A 25454-nucleotide genomic window follows, 5' to 3' on the forward strand; every position below is an offset into this window, starting at 1 on the left:
TCAGAATGCAAATCTGTTTTCCTTCAAGCTGCTTCTGAAACTCTTGCTGATTTCATCAACCAAATATGTTGAGGTCATTCAGGTCCCTTCCACTGTCCTTCTAGCGATGCCCAGATGCAGGTCTAGAACTACATGCACCTGAGAAGTTTGCTTCTTCAGGGCTCCCTGTGCAGCCAGCCATGCCTGGAAGGGGCTCAGGAGTCACTTCCTCCTTCACAGAACCGGCCAATAGCAATCTTCCTTCAGGTGGAATCCCGCGCCCCCCCCCCCCCCACCACCACCAAATCCAGCCAAGCACCTCCCCTTCAGACAGCCTCATCCCTCATTTACACATAGAAACCCTTCCTGCTTCTCTTCATAGCTCCCTCCCCCACCTGGAATTCCACCTGCTCCTGGATGGTATAGAACACATCCTTAGGCTTGTTGACCTCACCACCATACCTCCACACTTAAACTTCCCCACTCATTAACATCCCCCAACAATTCCAGAAAGTTCTCCTGCTGGTCAGGTGGGACACACCCTTCCCAAAGCCCTGCTCTACCCTAATTCTTAATGACTCTAAGGTTCATACCATCAAAATCTCTGCCATGACTTGTTTGCCATTGGCTCAGTGTTTGGTCCCCATGAGTTGGAAGTGGGCAGGCAGCTGGTAGTAAGGTCGGCCACTGTGTCTTAAGGATGCTGAATAAACACAACAGGTCTGCCTAATGCAACAGCCTCCGAGAGCACCCCAGGGTCCTTCTGTTCATAGAGCCCTTTTTCTCCCTAGATCCCTCTGGGAGCACAGTTCTGAAGTCTGTGGGAGAAGCTGTAAGGGCCCAGAGAAACCTGCAGACAGAAGGTCCTGGCCAGCCCGCCTGGAAAGTGCAATGGCAGAGGTGACATCTCTGTTGTTTGGGCTCCGGTGCACCTAGGGCATAAGAGCTCTTTCACTCGGCACAGGCAGGGCATATAGCTTCAAGGCCAAGCTACCTCATCAATAGCTCTGGATTTGGGCCAGGTGGTGAGGTTGATGAGCAAGCAAGTTCTCTTCCACTTGTTTTTAAGACTTCCACTTGTTTTGAAAAACTCTCCCATGGCCTTATCGTCTGTTGTGCACACACCAGAGAACACATATATGGGATATAAAACTGAAAGCAACAAACAAGACAAACAAACAAGCAAACAAAAATGCATAGACACAGACAACAGGATGGTGGTTACCAGAGAGAAGGGGGGGAGAGTAGCAAAGGGAAAAAGGGGTCAAATATATGGTGATGGAAGAAGAGTTGAGTTTGGGTGGTGAGCACACAATGATATAGATGATGTACACTTGACACCTATATAATTTTATTAACCAATGTCACCCCAATAAATTTAGTAAAAAAAAAAGAAATACTTGTAAAAGCCAATATGTGGTCATTAGCCGCTATAAAGGCTGATGCTTATGGTTCAAATGTGGTCACTTCTGTGCTGCCCATCTCCCCTACAATAAGGATGGTGGCACATAAGCCAATGTAAGACAGCATTTCAAAGCAGTGTTTCTCACACTCAAGGTCATGGCTATGCTCCCAAATAATTAAAACAGTGTTTCAAAACAGTGTTTCAAAATGTGGGAAGAGGTGGGTCAGAGGGACTGAATAGGGTCAGAACAAGAGATGGAAAGGAGAGCCCCTACTTTTCTTTTATTTAGTCTCTGCATTCCCAAAAAAAATAACTTTAAAAAATTTTTAATGATGTATTTGTACCTGAAACTGATTTTTTAAAAAGATAAACAAATGCAACAAAGCAAGCTTTCAAAGATTACTCATTGTACATAAAATATTTCTAAGGCCCGACTTTAGTTTTGGTGGAGTGGACAGGAAGACTTAAGAGTTAACTAAAAAGGATTATCCAAAGTACGTAGCGTAGCGTTTAAGCAATTCTATAAGGTCTGTTTCATTCATAGAAAACACCACCACCTTGGCCACATAGATTCAATTTTCCAGGTTTTAAAAACACAACACCGGAAGTTTGCAGGGAAATATTTGTTTTGAGGTATGTTCTACTATGAATAAACTTCTAGATTTGGATTATTGAACTTATTTCCCCCAAAACCTATTCTTCATGGTACAGGTTTACTTCATTTTAGATTCTGTTTACATGAGGATATTTTTAATGGAGTCCAAATACGGGCAGAAGTCAAGCCGACGGGCAGGTGGAGGCCAGCTACTTGCAGAGTGTGAATCACTCTGGTCACAAAGAGGCTGCAGGGACTCTGCACCTGCTACTGACATTGTCCCTCTTCTTCATGAACATCTCTGTTCTACTGGAAGTGAAACCAGGCCGCCCACATTATACACTTTGCCCTAAATTAGTGAATCCTGAGGTGGCTCCACAAGACACCATGTAGGGATGAAAAGCCCTGAGCACATCTGTCATTTCCAAAACATCCCTCTGTCCAGAACTGAGGCCACCAGCCAGATGAATCAGGCCACTTCTGATCTGAATTATAGACGCATCTTCCGCTGCTGGACAGAGGCAAAGGCGGAGCCCAAAGCATGGTCTTTGTTACTATTTTGGTACAAAGTCACATGTGGCTTTGAGCAACTCCATGAACTTCTTGAAACTCAGATTTCCGATCTATATGGTAACATCATCTGCCTCACATATTTCACAAAACTGTCATAAAAGTAAAATAGTGATTCACAAAGGAACTTTTCAAAGTAAAAATTGCAAAAGAAATGCCAGTATTCTTGTCTGAAATTTCAGTCATATATGTCCTCTTGGCTAATCCTACCTAATAATAGACAAATATGCAAATTGACCGTACCTTCGCTATGCCCACGATTGGCCAGGAGGCGCGGGGGGGCGGGACTCGGGGTGGCCGATTGGGCGGGACGCTGAGCTCGCGTCACCAGCGTCTGCGCCATGGCTGTGCTGTGGCACAGAAGGGGCCTCTGGGGCAGCGAACTCATGTCCTGCCACGGTCCATCAAAAGCGGGGGAGCTGGGTGCCTGTCCGCTCAGGCACCAGCGATCGAAAGCGAAAGCGTGGGAGCTGGGTGCCTGTCCGCTCAGGCACCAGGCCTTTCAGAAGCCTCCAGCGCGGCGGAGGCTTCTGAAAGGCCTGGTGCACCAGTGGACAGGCACCCAGCTCCCCTGTGATTGAAAGTGAAAGCGTGTAGGGGACCCTACACGTGCATGATTTAATCATGCACTGGGCCTCTAGTCATATTATAATGACCTATTCTTTTTTTTTGTTATTATTAATCCTCACCCAAGGATATTTTTTTCCATTGATTTTTCAGAGAAAATGGAAGGGAGGGAGAGAGAGACAGAGAAACATCAATGTGAGAGTGACACATTGATTGGCTGCCTCCGACATGTGCCCCAACTGACTGGGGACCAGGCCTGCAATGAAGGTACACACCCTTGACTGGAATAGAACCTTTGACCCTTCAGTCCGTGGGCCAGCACTCTATCCACTGAGCCAAACCATCTAGGGCAACTTGCTTAATACTCTTAATCAAGAATAGGTCAGTATGGCCCTATTAAGAGTATTAAGCAAGTTGATGAAAGTGAAATTTGGGGCTGGTTCCTTTGAGAGGAAAACAGCACAGTCTATGGGTCCCTAAGTGGCACCTCAGGATTGTCACTGACCAGACAACTCACCTACCACAATGCTCTTCCAATATCTAGGCAGTGTGGCTCTCTGTCACATGCCATTGAGGGCTCTTACAGGAATTTTCTAAATCAGGGATCAGCAAGCTTGGTCTGATGACCAAATCTGGCCCTTCACCTATTTTTATAAATAAAGTTTTATTGGAACACAGAGACACCCATTCATTTATGCATTGCACATGGCTGCTTTCCTGCTATCAAAGGAGACTTGAGTACTTAGTTATGACAAGATACCGCCTAATTCTCGAAGGCTAAAATTACAAAATGGCCAATTACGAAAAAAACTTTCCTTCCCCTAATCTAAGTCATTAAATGGGATTCTCATATCACACTGTTACTAGGAGAGGGTTAGCCACAATGAATTCTCTTCTGGGTTTTAACATTATGATGTGTTACGTTTCTGCATATATGGCAATAGTGAAATTTTGCCTTGCCTTTTTCAGTATGTGACTTAGATAGACATGTGTGCGAGTTTCTAAGCATTCCCAGGTGACAGGAGTGCAGAAGTCTACTTCACATGGCTAAGGTGTGAGGCTGTCACTCATGACAAGCACTTACTCTGATACTAACCCTAGACTCACCTTCTTCCACAAAATGTTCCATTAACAGTGAAAACGAAATGCAATCACTTTGATCAATAGTTCTTTAAGAAATTAAAATATAAGTACTAGGAGAGCCAAATGATTTTTTTTTTAGTCCAACCTTCTCATTTTGTAGATAAGTAAACTGAGACCATGTTAAATGAAAATCTTATACGCCCAGCCATCTTATACGTCGGAAAATACGGTATCTAAAAGCTGAGAGCTGGCCAGCTTCGGCTCTCCCCTCAAACAAATGCTGATTTTATTATCCAGTTACAAAGAACAGATCTTTTTGTCACAGAAACATCTCTAGAGAATAAAATATCTCTAACCCTGTTACACATACTCATACAGTATTAGACCAATAATACAATGAAGACATTAGGAGTACTTTGTGTATTAAATTAAGCAAGCAAAAACCTCACGACCATTTTTCTCGTCACAACTACAATCATTTTATGCAATGAAAATGTTAACTTTTTAATAGTAAAATTCAGGCATTGAGCCAATTCTCTTCCACTAATGTCAAACCTACAAATCTGTAATTCCATATAACAACATGTGTAAAGAAGCTACAAAATAAAGAGGAGCATTTGCTGAGCTGCAAGGAATAAATATAAAAGCGAATACAGCATATACCTCCATCTGCAGAGCTTCAGCCAAACCCTTGATGGCGAACTTGGACGAAGAGTAGGCAGTGAAACCATAGAGTCCCACCTGTCCCGCCTGGGACGACAAAAAGACGATCCTGCCCACCCGGCGCTCCTTCATGGTGGTGATTACAGCTCGGCTGGGGTACACACTGCCCAGGTAGTTAATGCTCATCAGTTTCTGCAGGGAGCAAAGAGGCCATGAGGAATGAGAAAGGTTGAAGACACAAGGCTGCGCTCCCAGGAATTCAATCTGCTCTCCAGATTGCAGTTCTTCAACGGAGCCCAACAGACTGGGAACTCAGTGGATTTGATGAATGAACGAATGATTAAATGACCCTGTCAATGAGCCATGATGCTCAGGATCTACTATTTGAAGTTTGTTTCAATCTGGTCTTACATTCTCACCATGACCACAGTTACTTCTTTGCTAAAAATGGGTTAAAAGTAGTTTTCTCCTTGCAGGTAATATTTTTTGAAAAATAGTTTTAGGAGTAAGCTTCCAAATATGTCCAGCCCATTAGTTCCAAGCTAAAGAAAGACCACAAAGAGCCTAAGACAGTGGTTAACAGCATAGATTATGGTTTGAAGACTGGGCTCTTCCATTTACTATCTACTTGATGATAAGTAAGAAAGTCAAACACTCTACTTATTTCTGCAGCTGAAAGCTGGGTTAAGAATGGTATTATCTCATAGCCCTTGCAAGGATTACAAGAGGAAACACAAATTGGGTACTAGCACCAGCCCTGATCCACAATAACTACTCAAATGTTGCCTCTTATATGTGATGGGTAAGATCTTACATAAGTATCAACAGTATATTTCCCTTCATCCTGGGAACTCTAAAAAACCTTACATTTTAACTTGAAAATCTAAGACTACTTGAATTAAAATGTTTTTATGTTAAAAGTCTTGTACAAATATTAAATCTATCACCATATAAAACCAAACACTTCACTGGGGGAACTTTGAGTCAATCATGAGATGTTAACTCAATAGAATGTTAGATAACTTTTAGAAATAATGACCAGAAACACTAGGAGGGAGAATACTTATTCTGTAAATTCAGAAAAAGCCAAGGGCAGACTGGATTTACACTGACTATAAAGATCTCAAATCCTATATAATAAAAGGGTATGCAAACTGACCCTAATGACAGAACGACAAGAACAACTGCTGGACCAGTCACTATGAGACACACTGACTATCTCTTGGTCCCTTCCCCTGGCCTGCAGGCTCCGATCGATTGCCAGATGGCCACCCGTGGCAGGGGCGGGGCCGGCAAGCTGGCAGGGCCGGTGAGCAGGCGGGAACAGCCGACTTCTCAGTCCCTTCCTCCGGTCATCAGGCACCGATCACCAAATGGCGAATGGGGAACCGGGGGTGGGTTGTGGCATGGGGTGGGGCCGGCTGCAGGCAGCTGGGAAAGATGGCCCTGATCGCAGGCCAGGCCTAAGGACCGTACCCGCACACAAATTTTGTGTGCTGGGCTTCTAGTAGTAAATAAAAGCACATGTGCACAGGTATAAAACCAAGGAAATACACCAAAGAACTTACTTATATGCATATATGTCTAACCCATAGACACAGACAATAGTGTGGTGAAAGCTGGGGGGTGGGGGGTGGTGATGAGGGGGTGGGGGTCTTTTGGGGGGAAAAGGGACATCTATAATACTTTCAACAATAAAGATATATTAAAAGCAAACAAATAAGGAAATACAGAAAATTATGTGATTGTGTTAGGATGCTCAGATTTCCATTTTCCCCCAAATGCCTTTTTATTTTATTACTAGAGGCCCGGTGCATGAAATTTGTGCAAGGGGGGGGGGTTTAACCCTCAGTCCAGCCTGCACCCTCTCCAATCTGGGACCCCTCGAGGGATGTCTGACTGCCCTCTCACAATCCAGGACTGCTAGCTCCCAACTACCTGCCTGCCTGATTGCCCCTAACTGCTTCTGCCTGCCAGCCTGATCACCCCCTAATCACTCCCCTGCCAGCCTGATCGATGCCTAACTGTTCCCCTGCTGGCCCAATTGCCCCTAACTGCCCTCCTCTGCCAGCCTGGTCACCCCCAACTGCCCTCCCCTGCAGGCCTGGTTCCCCCCAACTGCCCTCCCCTGCAGGCCTGGTCACCCCTAACTGCCCTCCCCTCCTGGCCTGATTGCCCCTAACCGCCTCTGCCTCGGCCCCACCACCATGGCTTGTCCAGAAAGACGTCCAGAAGGTCTCCTGAAAGGTCTCCCAGTCTAATTAGCATATTACCCTTTTATTAGTATAGATGGTCAAGACTGAATGTTTTCTCCTAAGATTGAGGACAAGACAAAAATGTCTGCTCTCACCACTGTGCTGGAAGTTCCAGCCAGTGCAGTAAGGGTGTCCAGAAGGCAATGTTAGAAGTAAAACTGTTGCAGATGATGTGATCTTCGATGTAAAAAATCCAATGAGTACTAGAATTCCTAACTGAGTTCAGCAAGATTGTAAGATCAATATCCAAAAAATCAACTGTCTTTTTCTACATTAGCAATGAACACTCAGAAACTGAAATTTTAAAAAATACTATTTATACTACATCAAAAAATATGAAATACTGAAAAGTGATATGTAAGACCCAAACACTGAAAACTATAAAACCTTGCTGAAAGAAATTAAAGAAAACCTAAGTGGAGATATAGACCATGTCCATGGGTTAAAGACAATATTATTAAGATGTCAATTCTCCCCAAGTGGATCTATGGAGTCACTGTAATCCTAAGCAGAACTGTAAAATAACTCTCATTAATATCCACAGGTAGAGAAAACAAGACACAGCTCCAAAAACCACAAAGAGAGGCATTAAAAAGGAAAATGAAGAGAAGTATACTGGAGGTCCCCAAGTCCACCTCCAGTTTCGTGATTCATGGGAAGACCTCACATGACTCTGCACAGAGTTGAGCTCATAACTATGATTTATTACAGTGACGGGCACAAAGCAAAATCAGCAAGGGCAAAAGGCACCCGGGGCAGAGTTCAGAGGACACCAGGTGCAGGTCTCCAGGCGTCTGCTGCCTGGAGTCACAAAGGGCGTGCTCACTCTCCTCGGCAATGAGTTGTGACAACACATGCAGCAGTGTGCACAGGCATCGTATGAGCATGTGAACATCAGTAAAATTAAAACTAAAAATAAGAAGCCAAACAAAAGAAGTAACTGAGAATTTATTTTGAATAAAAATGAACTCTTAGCTTCAGAAAATGCACCAAAAGTGGTTCTAACCAGGCTCACTGATGATAAGCCCATATTTTGATCAGAACAAGGCAAGTCACTGAGCCCCAGATGGGAGGGGCAGAGTAGCCTTGGAAGGTGACAGTCCGCCGCTGCCTCCATTCAGAGCAGGCAGGGGAGGGACTTTTGTAGGGAGACTAAGGACAGAGAAGGACTCCTGGTGTGAGGCCCAATCACTGGAATAGAGGCCCCAGGTTTTGGGTTGATAGTCCTTCCTTTATAGAAGGCCAGTTCTCACATCCAACCCCCTTAACAGCCGCTTGAATCTTTGTGCTGAATTGTTGCCACCTCCTGCTAGCCCACACTCCATGGTTGCCCAATACTCCACCTCCATCCACTTCCCAACATCACCATTTCTTCACTTAGTGACCCTAGAAGCTCCTAAAAGTTGTCCTGTACAGCAGGAGATACTTTAAAAATGCAGATCCCACCACTGCTTAGCCTAACTTAAAACTCTTGAGACATTTGAGACTAAAACCCTCAAGGCCCCAGCAGACCTGGCCCATGCCCCACTCTGCCCATCTCTGGGGATGCTCCAGCCACACAGGCCTGCCAGTCCATCCTTGGGTTTGCCAAGCTCCTCCCACCTGGGGCCCTGGCAGCTACTGGCTCTTCTCTGGTCCCCATTCTCCAGGTCTCCGACCCCAGCCCCCAGGCTGGGTCTCTGTCCACACCACCTCACAGAGCCCCTCAGCCCCTGTTCCTTTCCCCACAGCACATACCCCAGTCTGAAATCACACTGCTAACTGCTTGCTCCTGTGGGGTCTGTATCACCTCACCAGGGCCCAGACTTTATTTTCTTGCTCAGCACGCATCCCCAGTACCCAGAACAATGCTGGACGCACGAGAGGCTTTCTCTCGAGTATTTGTGAGTTGAATGAATACCAGGGAAAGGACATCAGTATTTGTAAGCAGCTACCATGGGCTAAGCGCCACGCACAGATTAGGTTACTTAGTCCTCACGGCTCTGGGAGCTGTCTATCCACTTCACGGAGAAGGGAGCTGGGACTGGAAGAGAAAGGCTGATCTGCCTGAGATCACACAGCTGGCAAATGGTCAGACTAGAAACCATCAGACCCAATACCTCAAACTGGTTCAGCCTGATGCCAAAGTCCACCTTTCTCTCTGCTGTGCCTGCTGCGGAACAGAGAACAACAGTCATGTGGTGGCTGCCAGTGTGGAAGGATGCTGTAGGTGTGGCAAAGCAACAAATTGTGATTGGGTAATTTTTTAAACAAAAGAGAGGAGTGAGGGGAAGAAGAAAGGAAGAAAGGAAAGAAGGAAGGAAGGAAAAGAAGGAAGGAAGGGAGGGAGGGAGGGAGGGAGGGAGAGAGGGAGGGGGGAGGGAAAACCGTGTGAATTGGAGACTGAAGGTTGAGAGCAAAGTGAATTTTTTAAAAAGATTCGAATTGTACATTTTTTTATGTTTCACAAGCTTCATATTACGGCATGGTTATTTTCCTTCTCTCTTCATCTCACCTGTTTCTCATTGTCTGCTTGCCATGGGTACCCAATACAGGCATTCCCCTGGTAGTGTACACAGTTTCTTTTACTCTTGCTCACAGTTACATACCCCACAATACGTTCACTCAGTCATCTTCCTATTTCCATCAGACACACAAATGTAAACCATCCTGACTCCCTCTATCCCCGAGCAGGCACCCCCGCTTCCTGATGTCCCAGCTTTACAACAGTGCCTTCATTTATTACAACCCTGCAACCTATTCTACCTCAGTCCTCTCTACCCTCTGCACTCTGTCAAGGGGAGTCCACTGACTGTCCCTCCATATCATTTTACACACACACACACACACACACACTCTCTCTCTCTCTCTCTCTCTCACACACACACACACACCCTATTCCTATTGTGCTGGCCACCTCTGAACTCCCTCATCATTTCATGCCAAGATCACTACTACAACTATTTCCCCCAATTGATTCTTTACACTGCTATGAAATAATCTTTAAACCCCCCTTTGATTACCCACAGATAAAGGTATACTGGTCAACTATCATCACCTAGTTGATAAAGGAGCCTTAAGACTGTCCAGCCCCGGGTAAGGCACCATTGTGCTAATATTACATCTGGATTCTCCCAACTTGACTTTAAATCAGAGTGCACGGTGCTTTCCCACAGTCCCCTGGGAGCAAGATATCTAAACTGCTGCTCCAACAGTCTCCTTTCCTACAGCAGATGCAACTTCACTTCACAGACAAAAGCATTCAAAACCCATGACCTCGATGAAGCTCAACAGAACATAAGAAAAGATGGCAGATGCAATGTCAACTAAAAAACTGTTTCCCATTTAAAGATTTCAGATCTGATGTCCATTTCTTTAGGGCTGAAATAAATGACATGGAGGGGCTGCATGTCAAACCTGTTTTAAAAATGCAATCATAAATATGACACGTTATCTCTTTATTCTGATTTGAAAACAAAGAGTCTGCTCCTCAACTTTTTGTTTTTTTCTATGTTAAAAATACGGACACTTGACATGAAAATCTAGAATCTCTCGGTTTACAAAGAGTTCTCTATTACCTCAGGGATTCGTCACAGTCATCTGTGTCGGAACGAGGGTCTATTCTCATTTTACAACTGGGGGAACCGAGGTTGAGAGACTTGTCTGAATCCTTAAGGCTAGATGGTCGTGGCATTGGGACCAAAAGCTTGTGTTGCCTTCCTCTAGTCTCCCAAGGCTTCCAGGAAATCTGAACACACTTCATCTATTTCATTTGTAAAGCCTTGCTCTGCTTTTCGTGTACGAGCTATCTCCATGATCAAAAAACAAATTCTTACTTACTTCAAAAGTACTAACTTCAAGATCTTCAAATTTTCCTGAAACTGACATTCCTGCACAGTTTATAAGCATGTCCACTGGGCCCAGTTTCTCCTGCGCCTGGAAAAATGCATCAGAGCAGACATTAAGGAAGGCAAAAGAAGAGTCACTCAGGAGCAAATCAATGCCAATAAATAAAATCTATAAAACTAGTGGACCTCTTAGGAAGGTTTACCAATTTCAAACCACACAGCAAAATGGTAAGAACCAAACAAAAGGCATATGAAATAATTCCAATTAGCCCAGCCTCTTACTTGTTTTATGACATTCTCCACTTGGCTATAGTCTTGGGATACATCAACTGATATACAAAGCACCACCTGTTAGAAAGAGAAAGTAATGATTAAAGCTATGCAGGTATCTAAAACTATTTTTTAAAGTTTTGGTGGGTTTTTTGTTGTTGTTGTTGTTTTAGTTTTATTTATTTATTTATTTTAATTAAAGGCAGTTCTTTCCATAAGGTAAGGAGTCCAATTTTGGATGTACCAATTGCACTGTTTAAAATCTGTTGGCAATGCAATTAGCAGAGTCTAATTTTCTTGGCAGTTTTTATAGAAAGTTGTTTCGAGCAAACTCAAAATCTGTTGACAATGCAATTAGCAGAGTCTAATTTTCTTAGCAGTTTTTGTAGAGAACTGTTTTGAACCAACGCAAATGTTGGTCAAAGGGTACAAACTTTCAGGTATAAAATGAGTAAGTTCTGTGGATCTAATGTAGAGCATGAAGGCTGTCATTATTAATACTGACCTACTGTATACTTGACATTTGCTAAGAGAATAGAGCTTAAGTGTTCTCACCACACACACAAAATAGCTATGTGAAATCATGGATGTGTTAACTGATCGTGGTAATCATTTCACAATGTAAACATATATTAAATCATCACGCATTGTACACCTTAAATATATACAATTTTTATTTGTCAATTATACCTCAATGTGGCTGGAAATAGAAAAAAAAATCCTCCTCTTGAAATGCCACTCTTCTACAATGACAGAAACAGGTCATCAACCACCTGCAGCCAGGAGGGGAGGCAGGAATGGCCTGCAAGAGGCGAGGGCCAACTCTGGGGGGTGCTGGAAATGTTCTGTCTCTGCATCACATGTGTGTACACCTTTAAATGGGTGTGGTTTATTGCACATAAATTCTACCTCAAGTTGTTATTAAAAAGACTACATATATTAAAGAATACACAAATCACATCTCAGATTGTTAATATCTTAAGTTGCTAAAAAGAATAACAATAAATCTAACAAATAGGTTTAAAGAATGACTTTCCTTGGAGCAATATCAGAGCTGTGACTGCCCTGTTGGGATTGAATACTAGTTGGTGGAATAAAGAGATAAGAAAACAATATCTACTAGCAGAAGCCACCTCAGCCTGGGCTCCTGCTCGGAGGCCGAGCCACAGGACATTATGTAGGAGACCAAGGGTCAATCTGGGCCTGCAGGAGCTGAGCAGGGAGCCAAGTCACATCTGGTTCCTTCTGAAATTTGCTTGAGATCCCTGCCTCTTGAATGACTGGCCACTCAACTGATTCTCTAGGCAAGGGGGCCACTGAGCCCAGCCCCAGTGCCCACCAGGTATAAACCAGCCATGCCTGGGGGTGTGCAGCCCAGAGGGATGGTGGGAAATGCTCAGCCTGTGCTTTACTTCGGAAAACAAGTCCATTTAGTCTTTGAAAGGGAACAGAGTGAAGGAGAAAAGGGGGAGAAAGCATATATTCTGTGCTTACTTTGATAGAAATTTATGAGACAGAAATGAAGAATACTAATAGGGACAAACAATGAGCTTTTGTTTAATGTTTCCAAAGCAGAGTTTGGGTCACTGACATAGGAATTTCTATGTTCTCAGGGAGGTAGCAGAGATAAGTAGGAAGGTGTCCTTGGTTTCTCAGTCTTTCCATGAATTCTCCCGTGTTGACATAGGCCATTATGCTGAGGTGCAGACAGAATATGTGTGTGGGTGGGCACATAAGTACATCAATGATATGCACCCACATGTAGTTGTGGGTACGAGGCGGTAGAAAGAACATGCATGCACTGGAGAAGCCTGAGTTCCAATCCTGTCCCTTTATCAACTTTCAAGCTTCCTGAGAAGGCTGCAGTGACCTCACCTGTGCAATAAGGTTGTCAGAGACGCGATGACCAAGATCCCTCCCAGCTCTAAGAAACCACGTGTGAGAAATGAAGCTGTGACAAGGGAGGTCAAAAAGATGAATAAAAAGAGACCAATGGATGTAGGGTTTTCAGGCAGAAAGTTTTACTTAATGCAAGGAACCCCATCCAAATGATATAAGTTCCTAAGGAAAAGAAATACCCCCTTCGAAAATGTGCCCTAGCATATTCCAGACTCAAGGGATCACCCTGGACTTTATCCCTGTATCATCACACAGAAAACAATTGTTTAAAAAGGGAGTAGGAATAATGGGATTTATTTTTAAACATGCCTTTTTATGCAGTATGGATCATTTACTATAAATAAAACCTATACCACAGACAAGTGAAATTTTTTAAATGTTAATAAAAATTATACATATATATACATTGAGTGGCCAGATTATTATGATCTCTGAACGCATAATAATCTGGCCACTCAGTGTATATCCTATATAATAAAAGGCTAATATGCAAATTGTCCTCTTGACCAGGAGTTCGACCAGCAGGCAGGCCAGCCAACTGCCCATGTCCCCTCCCCCTGGCCAGACCCCACCCATGCACAAATTCATGCACCGGGCCTCTAATACACACACACACACATACACACACACACACACACACACACACACACACACACACACACACACTGAGTGGCCAGATTATTATGCATTCAGAGATCATAATAATCTGGCCACTCAGTGTGTATAGACTCCATTTTATCTATCAAACAATTCCATAACCCAAAAATATTTTTAAATGCCTCCTTCCCCCTTAAGTGTTGGTATCAAGTTGATTTAAATAAATAATTGAAAGAAAATCATTTTCCAGCAAAGCATTTTGTTATTTTGATGGTTTGTCTGCGTGTGTATATGTGTTAGAGTCTATATGTTTTTGTCATAATCTGGAATTCCAGACAATTCAAGCAGTTTCACCTTTTCACAACAGTCTAGTATGTATTTTAACTAGAAAACTCTCACATCTTCCAGGAAACTATTCAGAGTTGAAGAATCCCCTTTTTCCCTTTATGCACCTGTGTTGACTCATACAGGAAAGGCATCACACAGACAGTGATTTTACCTGTTTGTCATTAATAGAGTGCTTTTCAATTTCTTTCTTTGCCTGCAGCAGCCTCTCCTGAAAGCAAGAAAGAACTATTAGTTCTGGTGATTGTCTATTTGTCTGCTTGTTTGTTTAAAAGGAGAGGAAAAGTAATTATTTGTGTAAGTACTCATTAAATTCTAGAAAACACAAAACAGCACCTATGTTACACAGCGATGGGCCACCATCAACGAAAAAAAGAAGCTGTAGCATATGCTAAGCTATGGCTAAGTAATATCAAGTTGTTAAATTCATTATATAGAAAGGTAATAGAAAAATAAATAAACTTCAAAAATCTCAACTGACAGTATTAATTGTTGATGGGCACCCTATCAGTTCTAATCAATGTTTTAATCTGACATTTGATATAAACAAGAACAATCATGTGGATATGCAATTAGGGTGCATGTGATTCCATGTCGAGAGATCACCCAACATTTCCCTCCTCTGCTATAAAAGCAAATATAGAAAAATCACTTTCCGGATGGACCAGGTAAATCCATGCCTGGCTACTCTCACAATTACTCTTTAGACCAGCAAAGCTGTCCATGGAACAGTAATTCTTCCAATATCTCATTTTGCTTGTTTCACTCATTTTCAAGAAGACAAATACCGGTCTACAGTGTCGTACTTTGCTCTAAAAGATGTAATTTAAATATGTCGTGACAGCAGAAAAGCACAAAAGGAAAGGCAATCCTTTGGAAAGACACACCTGTTTTCTAAACATGAATGTGTCTATAATAAGATAATATTGTTCTGTGAATAAATATATGCACAACTCAACTTTGTGAAAATCAGAGTAAAATATTACATCAGAAAATACAGGACTTCTGGAGGCCAGAAGGCCCGTCTGCTCGTTCACCTCCAGCCACACAAGGACCACACAATGAGCTTCTGAGCACCCAAAATGCGGGCCTCCCTTGCCCCCCTTTCCATCTGCCTCGAGTCAAATACGGGCAATGTTTAAACCTCACAAAATGCCTTTTTACTAGAGTCGTGTTTCCATTCCCGTAAGGTGCATCAATGCCAAAGCAAATTCAGTGTTCGAGAAGTCAGCAGTACACACAAAAGGTAGCTAATCCTGCCTTTCTTGGTTTTAAAAAGAAACAAGGGATGCCCAAGCCTAATTCTGTGTCACTGTCTGAACGTTTCCCCCAGAGGCCCCTATGGCCGGCCACTCCCACTGAGGCCTGCTCACCTGTGCACCCCCTACCTGAGCAGTCACGGAACTCCTGCCCTCCCTTTGCGTAGGGGCATCCCAGTGCCCAGGCACCGATGCCACGCGGACGTTCCCATTCCCTCTATCACCCCGTCCCGTCTTCACTCAACAACGATGTCTGAGCACCCGCTGTGAGCCAACTATGCCGGGCACAGAACAATAGCAGTGGACAATACAACCCTGGTCACTTCCCCCACCCCATGGAGCAAGGGGACTCCCCTACTGTTTGTGTGAATAGAGTGGCACTGCTTCACAGGGCATGGAAGCAACTTTGGCAAGAACAACAGACCTTGTATCAACTGAACATAGAAAAACAGGTGTTTTGCTCAAGTGCTGGGGAGGAGTGAGATTCCTCAGTGGGGTCTGGGTTTCACTAGAGATGTGTATCATGTCATAAGCAAATCAGAAACATCTACATATCCTATCAGTGCCACCAACGCCTCTGCCGGCACCCCCAGTGGGCAGGGGGCCCTCCAGGCTCCCTGTGGCAGGTGTGCTGCCTAACTTCCTCTGGGCCTCTCCCATGCCAAAATCAGCAGCGTCTATGGTGCTGCCTAATCGTTGCTGGCACTAAATATATATTTGTGGAGCTGGTCTGACTTTGACCAAGAAACTGCCCTGAATATGAGAAATAACTGTGGTTCAGGAAGCGTGCCTCAAACTGGAGATTTCCAGCGCAGGTGTCGACACCAGGACGTTGGTACAACCTCTTTGATTAATTTAAAGTTGAATGAGTTACTAATAACACGCCTAGAAGACTTACCTCATTTCGTGCAACCAGAGTTATGAATGCACCTTGTTTGTAGCACTCGATAGCAATACACTTTCCAATGCCACTGGAGCCTCCTGTGACCTAAAAGTAAAAAAAAAAAAGTCTTCTTAGCACTTGGCATTTCCCTTCTGTTGAAAGTTCATCTAAAATAATTATGATGGGCTCTAAAATCCAATAGAAGAACTAAATTTTTAGCTACTCTTGCTTCTTCATCCCAGACTTCATGAGTGCAAACATGGAAGACTGTACCATTAGCAGAGCCTGCTGTCACTGTCCCGAGCACTGAGCTATATATACACTGCACACCTATACATTTTCCTGAGTTCACTGGAGGGAAAGTGTCCTATAAATCTAGCTAATAAATAATACATTAGTCCTAAGTGCCCATCAATAGATGAGTGGATAAAGATGTGGTACATGTATACAATGGAATATTACTCAGCCTTAAAAAAGAATGACATCTTCCCATTTGTGACAGCATGGATAGATGTAGGGGTATTATGCTAAGTGAAATAAGTTAGAGAAAGACAAATACCATGTGAAAGAGCATTATATAAAAATAAAATAATATAAATGAACAAAACAGAAACACACTGGTAGATATAGAGAACAAACTCATGGTTGTCAGCTGGGAGGAGGGTTGGGAGACTGGGTGAAAAAAGTTTAGGAATTGAGAAGTACAGATTGGTAGTTACAAAATAGTCACAGGAATGTAAAGCACAGAATAAGGAATATAGAAAATAATATTGTAATAACTATGTATGGTGCTAGTAGGTACTAGAATTATTGGGGCATCACTTGGTAAATTATATAAATATCTAACCACTATACTATATAGCTGAAACTAATCTATATATATATAAAAGGCTAAGTGACCAATGTTACGTCCTTCCAACTGTACATCCCTCTGACCGTACATCCAACCGACCAGCCGGTACAAATGACGCACACTGGCAATTTAAAAATAAATGTTGACTCGTGCATGTGCGATACATATAAAGCTCTCGCTGGTACCAATCTAGATAGAGTAGGAATATTTCTACCTGGACCCGTTTTCAGACATGGTCAGTTATATGTTGCTTTCTCTCAAGTTTGAAGAGTGTGTGAAGTTAAAGTTAAAGTTGTAAATACTTCATCACAAGGGAAATTAGTCAAGCACTCTGAAAGTGTTTTTACTCTTAATGTGGTATAATAGGGAGATATTAGAATGATTTTAATCAATTTATCAGTCATTGTTTTTATCAATGTTGTTTTTATAAAATGTTTTTGTTGTTTTTATATCATGTTTTTGTTGTTTTTATATAATGTCTTTGTTGTTGTTATATCATGTTGCTATTTCTTCTAATTAATTTCCTTTCAATGTGCATGAATTTGTGCACCGGGCCACTAGTATAAAATAATACTGAATGTCAACTGAAACTGAAAAAGAAAAATACTACTACTAATAATAAATACTAGTCTGCCTTTGAGTCCAATTCCAAGTGAATCTTATTTCCTCACTGCATACCTCCTATGCATGACCAGTTCTACAAGACATGAAAAGAATGGTCACCTGCATATGTCCTGTGATATTTTCAGTAACTGCTTATTATAAAGTAATGTATGATCTCATGGAAATCCTGAAAAGTACAGCTTTTCTTCCTCACTATTCGGCCCTCACCATCTTCAGCTCAGTCACCCTGGCTGTCTTTCATGTCTATGCTCTCACTGACCGCACAACAGGACTCTGCACAGCCTATGTCCCCACCAGGGAGGCTCTCCTGCCCTCTGCTCATCTGGCTGGCACCTACTCACCCATCTCAGCTCAAACATCGCTTCCTCAGGAAAGCCTTCCCTAACGCCCAGCATCTCCTCCACCCACTTTTCAGCACTGCATCCTTTTTTCCCTTTAGTTTAAGGCATTCACAGAATCAAATAGCCATGGGTTAATTTGCGTGATTATTTAATTCACAACCATCTCTCCTATCACCACCCCATAAACTCCATTAGAAATACCAACTCTATTTTTGCTCCCCACCATATTCCTAGCACTTAGCACAGTGCCTGGCATATAAGAAGGACTCGGTGTATATTTAACTTAGTAAGACAAACGCAGTATTTTCTTTCTAGTCATTTTCCCTATGTAGATTCTATAACATGGGCCAGGGAAGTGGGGGGGAGGGGGCGCCTCCGGCTGTCAGGTGAAGGGGATTAGAAGTGTTGGAATGCATCTGACCTAAGAGGATATTGTATCCTACTTAAAACTAAAAGGCTTCACCATATTGCATTCACAGCTCTATCAAAACCATTAGTTAACCATTTCCCTATAGTCAGACAATTGGATTATTTAGAATATTTTACTGTTAGTCCTGCTGTAATGAACATCTTTGACCCCATCCCATGATTTTAAATCCTCATGAAGCCCCTCCTACACAATGTATTCATCTCCATGCGACTCCCAGGCATCCCCTCCTTCTCTTTAGTCTCATCTTTCCACCACTGATGGGATTTCTTTGGCAGATCATTAACCAATTACCCACAGAAGGTTACTGTAAAAACATACCTGTTGCCTAGGTGAGCGGTCGCCTCTGAGGAGGTCTCTACTATGGAGCTATTCACAGATGGTTTCGGTTTATTAATTTGCACCAGACATTCCAATTCCATAGCAATTAACAGGACCCCTAAAAATGTCCCGGCTGTTTTATGATGCTCCTGCTGCCTAAATGTCCCTCCATCCAATATCCTCCACACACCTACATTTCCAAATCCTGCCTACCCTGCAGGGGCCAGCTCCAATTTCACTTCCTCCAATCAGCTCTTCCTGTCACTCAGTCCCATCCTTTCTTTACCTGTCACTTCTATCTTGGGCACAGTTACTTATGTACACGTCTTAGTCCCCCTGCCAGACTGTAAGTCCCTTGAGGACGAGTACCCACTCCAATTTACCTCCCTCATTCCTAGCACAGTGCAAAGCATAAGCAGTTTCAAAATAAACACTTGCCTACATTCATTTGCAGAATGGTGTATTGTGCCATTTCTATGAAAGATACAATGACAAGAACACTTGTGAGTAAAATTTCCTATTTGTTATTCAATGAATGAATGGAAGTTATGAAGAAAATGTATATGCTGTAAAGTGCCATGTTGATATTAGCTGTTGTTATTACTGCTGTCTTTTTCTAGATAGACTGTAATAAGGAAGCTAGCTGTGTGAAATTACTGTACAGCACAGACCTGTTTGACCCGATCACTTCTAAGATTTTTCCATAAGAACAAGAGTAAGACTTCAACTTTTGGGTCATGCTTCATGGGAAACTATACCCCCAAGCAAGCCAGCTAATTCTTAAACAGTACCTAAGAATAAGCCATTTCTAGGCTATATTATTCTGAAAGTTATAAGCAAATATAAGAGATCTTCAAGATGGCTGAGAAAAATGGTAACTGTGTACTGAGTTGCCTGACAATTAATAAACTGAGCCCAGATGTGGGACACTAAGGATAAGTTTAATTTCCTTCCTTTATCATTCCCTCTTACTATTCATTGGAAATTCTACTTAAATGTTACTAACTTTAGTCACACCCCACCTCTCTTATTGAAGGCAAGAGGGGGGAGGGTGTTACAAGGAAAGTTGCTCCCAGCCATCTCCAAAAAAAGGAAAACTTGATTTTCCAGTACACAAGTCAATTAAACAGCTTTTTAAAAACCAGCTGATCATTAACCAACATACGTACATACCCTGTAAGACTTCTGCAATTAGGGAGATAACACTAGTATGAAAGAATTGTTCTAAAAAAACGAAACTATAAATAATTATGACCTAGTCTGTTCATGCTTCCACATAAACAAGCATGCCAAACGCCAGCTCCCTCTCCTAACACCCCCTGGTCTAGTCCTAACAAATCTCAAGAAAAATAATTATGTTTTCGCTCTCCTTCTAACATTAAAAAAGAGGACGACAGATGGTGACAGATGTGAATTATTCATGTCACCCTCACATCACTTGTAAGGGCCTTTTAAAACTAGTCAGTGAAAATAAGAAACTCCTCTTGGTCTCTCCCAGACTTGTCTGTCACCTTACCTACCAGCGGCCTGCAGCAGCATGGGGTGGAAGGAGCAGAGTCAAGGCTAAGAGAAACTCTCTTATAGACAGACACTGACTCAAATTTTTCATCAATGCATTTGGCTTTACCTTTTTGCAAGTGATGCTCTGCAAACGTAAGTTCTGAAAGAATCCAACCCTTAAAGCCAGTGGCAGAAGTTATCATGCGGATGGATGTGACACACCTTCAGGATTTGGCATGACTGTAAAGTTTTGCTCCTCTCTCTCTTTCTTGCTCTCTCTCAAAGAATTTACACTCACCTCCTCATCTATCTTCCACATAGGGAAGAGCAGGAGTTGGAAATTCACGAAGTGTTTTACAAAAGAGAACTTAAAGAAAACACCTTTCCTCATTCTCGAAGCTGGTCCAGATTTAAAGCACACTCGAAGCAATGACCATCCTGTCCTATCGCACACAGCTCGGTGGGGAGACTCGAGCACGTCACCTCGGGCACCAGGAGGATTTGTGCCACCAGCTTAGTCCTCACCCATAACCTCCCGCCTCAGTGTGCACCCCGGGGTGGGGGGATTCAAAGCCACCGCAAAAAGCGAGGTGCTGGGCGCAGGGAAGGTGGCATTCTCCGTTTGAAAGGAGTGCTACACCTGCAGAAAGGGAATCTTTGACGACACGAGCTTCCGGTAAGAAACAAACCAAACCCATCCACAGCCCTTTCACTCCTCAAACACCGCCAGGTGGATGGGACCCCGATGCTGGCACAGGGTCGCCCTGGAACCGCCATCAGCCGACCCCAGGCTGAGCTCCCAGAGAAACTAGCAGTGCCGACGGGGCAGCAGCGTCCCCGCACCTCCCTCCGGCCAGGGCTGCCGGCCCCCTGGGCTCGGCCAATTTCCCCCAAGTGAGTCACCCCCTAGATGCTCGGTCTGCCCCTTACACAGGCCAGCTCCCAGCTCCCAGCGCCTCGGCCCCTCCGGGCGGCAGGGACTCCCTTCCCCGCCTCCCCGCTTCCCCCCGACCACGGTGTCCTTGGCAAAGTTTCCCCGCCTCTCCGTTGACTGACTCGTCGGGAAAACTGAGGACAAAAACAGCCCCATCCCAGGGATGCGCCGGGCTCACCCAGCGGCTGCGGCCCCGGAGCACCGGGAGGAGCCAGCCGCGGCGAGGCCGGTCCCCGAGGGCCTCCGCGCGGCCGGCGCCAGGTGCACGGCGGCGGGGGAGCCTCGGCCGGGAGAAGGGGCGGGCCGGGCCGGCCGGGCGGGCCGGGAGGTGGCGGCGCAGCCCCGGGAGGCCACTCACCACCACATGCGCGCCGGGCAGGGCGAGGGGCTTGGGGCTGATGAGCGGGGACAGCATGTAGAGCAGCAGCACGAACGCCACGAGGCAGGTGCCCACGAGCAGCAGCATCATCGCTCGGCCGGCCGGTCGGGGGCGGGCGGCGCCGGGATCACGCGCGGCCGCGCTGCAGGCGCCGGTGTTTGGGTCCTGGGCGGGCGGGCGGGCGGCGGCCGAGGGGAAGAGGCGGAGCCGGCGAGGGCGCGACCGCGGCGGGGCGGCGCCACCGGCGGAGACGCGGGAGCCGGTGCGCGGTGGCCGTGGCGTAGGCCGGCCCGCAGCCTCCCCCCGGCCCCGGTCCCCGGTCCCCGGTCCCCGCGGCGCCCCCTGAGCGCCTCTGCGCGGGCGCGGTGACCGCGCGGGTTCGGGTCGCGAGTGCCTCTCAGGACCGCGGAGAGCTGGTGTCCCCACCTCCCGGGGTCGCGCCGGGGCGTTGGGCCGCTCGGGCGTGGGTTCCGCCACGTCGCCGAGTGTCGCCCAGCCCCGCGGCCCGCCGGGCAGGAGCCATCCAGGCTCGAGCTGTGGAGCCCGACCCTGCTGGCGCCAGGAAGCCCGGCATCAAGCTCTGAAATCCCGGCCTCCATTTCACGGGTTCTGGGCGTTCCTAGAAAATGGTCACAACCCATTGTCCCTTTTCAGAGGAACGGGAAGACCTGAATATGGCCTTTAAAAAAGTCACTCAGATGGTTCCATTTCGTTGAGCTGAGTTCATCTTTCTTTCTTTCTTTCTTTCTTTCTTTCTTTCTTTCTTTCTTTCTTTCTTTCTTCTTCTTCTTCTATTTTTTTTTTACCAAAGCAAGGTTTAAATTAAAAAATAATAATAAGTAAAAAGATTGGGATCTAATTCACATCCCGACTTAAAGTGTAAAATAAATGTGTTTACCGTACTCAGAGCTATGCAACCTCTCCACAATTTTAGAACATTTCATTACACCTCCCTCACCCCCAAAATATCCTGTGCCCATCAGCAGTCAGTGCCCATTAGGCAATCACCATGTCTCTTGTTTTTATCAACAAATTGTATTCCATTGCGTGGACAGACCACATTTCATTTATCCAGTCATTAATTGATGGGCATTCAGGTTGCTTCCACTTTAGGGCTTTTGGGGTTTTGTTGTTGTTGGTTTTAAATATATATTTTTATTGATTTTTTTTAAGCAGAGAGGAAGGGAAAAGGATAGAGAGATGGAAACATCGATCAGAGAAAGAGGAATATCATCAATAGGCCGCCTCCTCCACGCTCCCCACAGGGGATTTCGCCCGCAACAGGGCATGTGCCCTGACCTGGAATCCAACTGGTGACCTCTTGGTTCCATGCTCAACTGCTGAGCTACACTTTGGGGCTTTTGTGAATAATGCTGCTGTGAACGTTCACAACCACGTTTTTGTGAGGACACATGTTTTCCTTTATCTGGGGTATAGACCTAGACGTATAATTGCTGGCTCTTGTGAACGGTAAAGCGGTTCTACATAAAGTAACCTCACAGGGTGATCTGATCATAAATTCCTAAGTGGGCAGGTCATGGTGGGTAGGCACGTCCCAAGAACTTCTTTAGTAAAAGGCTTACTTTGCCTTAAGCAAGCCCTGTCTGTGCACCTAGGTTTACACACCTTTGAAATGATCTATTTAGACCCCTCCTTCTAAAGCATGACCTCAATAGAACACTTAATCTTGTTAATTATGCTGTAACCCAATCCCCCACCTTGCTTTCTCCCACCTTCAGGTGATCTTGCTTACTTCTTTCTTTAATTCTAAATGCACACTGTCATTTCTTGGAAGCATTTATCTCAGTGTGTTGCAATCTGGCTTCCAAGCGTATACTCTGTTGGCTCAAATAAATTTTTATAAAAATTGTCTACAGGTTTGATCATTCTCACGTCGACAATCTTATAACTGTTTCACCAGAACTGCCAGACTGCCAAAGCAGCTGAACCATTTTACATTCCCAGCAACAGTGTGTGAGGATTCCAGTTTCCCTACATCCTCAGCAGCACTTACCATCTTTTTAATTATAGCCTTCCTAGTGGGTGTGAAGTGACATTTCATTGTGATTTTGACTTGCGTAAGGCACTTATTTTTGTTTGATTGCTTGCCTTTCCTTTTTGTTGTTATTTTTAGGAATACTAAGGAGCTCAGGAGCAAAGGACCCGAGTTTTTCTTCTTTATTCACTTACTGCCCTGAATTAGCCAAATTACAGGGTTTGAGGGCACAGGCCCGATGACTTCTGACACCAATTGCAAGTTTGGGCAATTCCTAAACCACCTTCTGTTTGGTAAGTCTCTAGAAGGGCTCACAGAACTCACTGAGAACTGTTATATTCATGGCGATCGATGGTTTATGACAAAGTCAGCTAAGGAAAAATGTGCACGGGGCAAAGTAGGGAGGGCTCTAAAGGCACAGCTTCTGTTGTCCTCCCATGGAGTCAGGACGTGTGACTCTCTCAGCACTTGTGTGTGACAATATGCATCAAACTCATCTGGTGCCCAGAGATTTTTATTGAGGCTTCCTTATGTAGGAGTGATTGATTGCCCATATGGCTAAACTCAGTCTCCAGGTCAAATGATATTGCATGATACAAAGCTTACGACATGGTCGATCTTTCTGGCATGGCCAGCCCCCACCTTAAAATCCAGTTTGTCTAGCCCTCATCTAAACAAAGACACTTCTATCAGGTATGACATACATCACTTCCCAGAAGCCAAAGACAATGGCCAGACCTTCTCTTTGGGCAAGGCCAAATTCTTTACCACACAGGCCACCACCTGGTCTTTGTTCTCCTAGAAATAAACACATGCCTACTTTCTGTAGGAGGCTCTTAACTCAATTTCCCTATGGATTTGGCCATGAATAGCAGCACTGTAATCTCACTAAGACAATGACAGCGTTACACTGTATCGCTGTACCAGGTAGAAAAAAAGGAAGTTGAGGTGATAGGAGAAAAAAGTGTAGTCACAAGAACTATATAGTCATGCTAGCACCCACCCCTACTCCTTCTCCTCCAGCTCCCCACAAAGAGTGGAGGAATCTAGTGGGGACCCTCCCTTGGTCCCCCTCCTGCTGAGTATGAGTGCACGTTCAGTAAGACCTGTAAGTCAGCCCTATGACCTTTATCTTCCCTTCATTCAACTGCCTGTTTCAATTCTCTATTAGACCTTTACTCTGAGGATGATATGCAACATATGACCATTACATGTGCTTGCTACGTCTTTGACCACTGTTGGACTCTGGGCTATAAAATGTGCTTCTAGGTCTGAAGAAACATAATTCAGTCTGAATTGGTGCAGTATCTTCTGGTTCAGGCCTTTTATAGCATTTTGAGCATTGCATCTACCTCTGGCATGCAAAACCCAGTCCAATCTGTCTACTCAGGTCAAGATCTACTTGTAACCTTCCAGAGCTAAAAGCATCCATCTGCCGCCAACTCTGTGTCTCACCTTCCCTCTGGAGAATCTTCCCCATAGTCATTGGCAGCCTCTGTCATTTAAATATATATATATTTTTATAGATTTCAGAGAGGAAGGGAGAGTGAGGGAGAGATAGAAACATCAATGATGATAGAGAATCATTGATTAACTGCCTACTGCAGGCCCCACACTGGGGATCAAGCCTGCAGCCTAGGCATGTGCCCTGACCAGGAATCGAACCATGACCTCCTGGTTCATAGGTCGACACTCAGCCACTGAGCCACGCCAGCCAGGCAGGCTCTGTCATTTTTGTTGGCACAGGAAAGTTATTGATATTTGGTGACCCAGAGGGAACAAGAGGACTACCAGTATGTCCATATTCATCCCAGCTCTGAATTGCTGTGGCCCCACATCCATTCATTTCATGACCCAGGTGGCCATCTCAAGTGAGCACACC

General features: G+C 44.5%; 1 protein-coding gene across 2 annotated transcripts in view; it reads right to left on the reverse strand.

The window, feature by feature from the left end:
* KDSR (3-ketodihydrosphingosine reductase) overlaps positions 1 to 21929 on the reverse strand; it is a 34584-nt gene extending 12655 nt beyond the window's left edge. For both annotated transcript variants that reach the window (XM_079784933.1, XM_079784932.1), the window contains exons 1-6: positions 21556 to 21929; positions 16213 to 16302; positions 14210 to 14266; positions 11227 to 11292; positions 10937 to 11032; positions 4863 to 5054 (exon numbers count right to left, since the gene is read on the reverse strand). In XM_079784933.1, the coding sequence (XP_079641059.1) occupies positions 4863 to 5054; positions 10937 to 11032; positions 11227 to 11292; positions 14210 to 14266; positions 16213 to 16302; positions 21556 to 21666 (612 nt within the window). In that variant the 5' untranslated portion in view covers positions 21667 to 21929. The remainder of the gene's footprint in view (positions 1 to 4862; positions 5055 to 10936; positions 11033 to 11226; positions 11293 to 14209; positions 14267 to 16212; positions 16303 to 21555) is intronic.
* Between the last annotated feature and the right edge of the window lie 3525 nt (positions 21930 to 25454).

Source organism: Cnephaeus nilssonii, assembly GCF_951640355.1.
Source record: "Cnephaeus nilssonii genome assembly, chromosome: 11".
In the NCBI taxonomy this organism is placed as follows: domain Eukaryota; kingdom Metazoa; phylum Chordata; class Mammalia; order Chiroptera; family Vespertilionidae; genus Cnephaeus; species Cnephaeus nilssonii.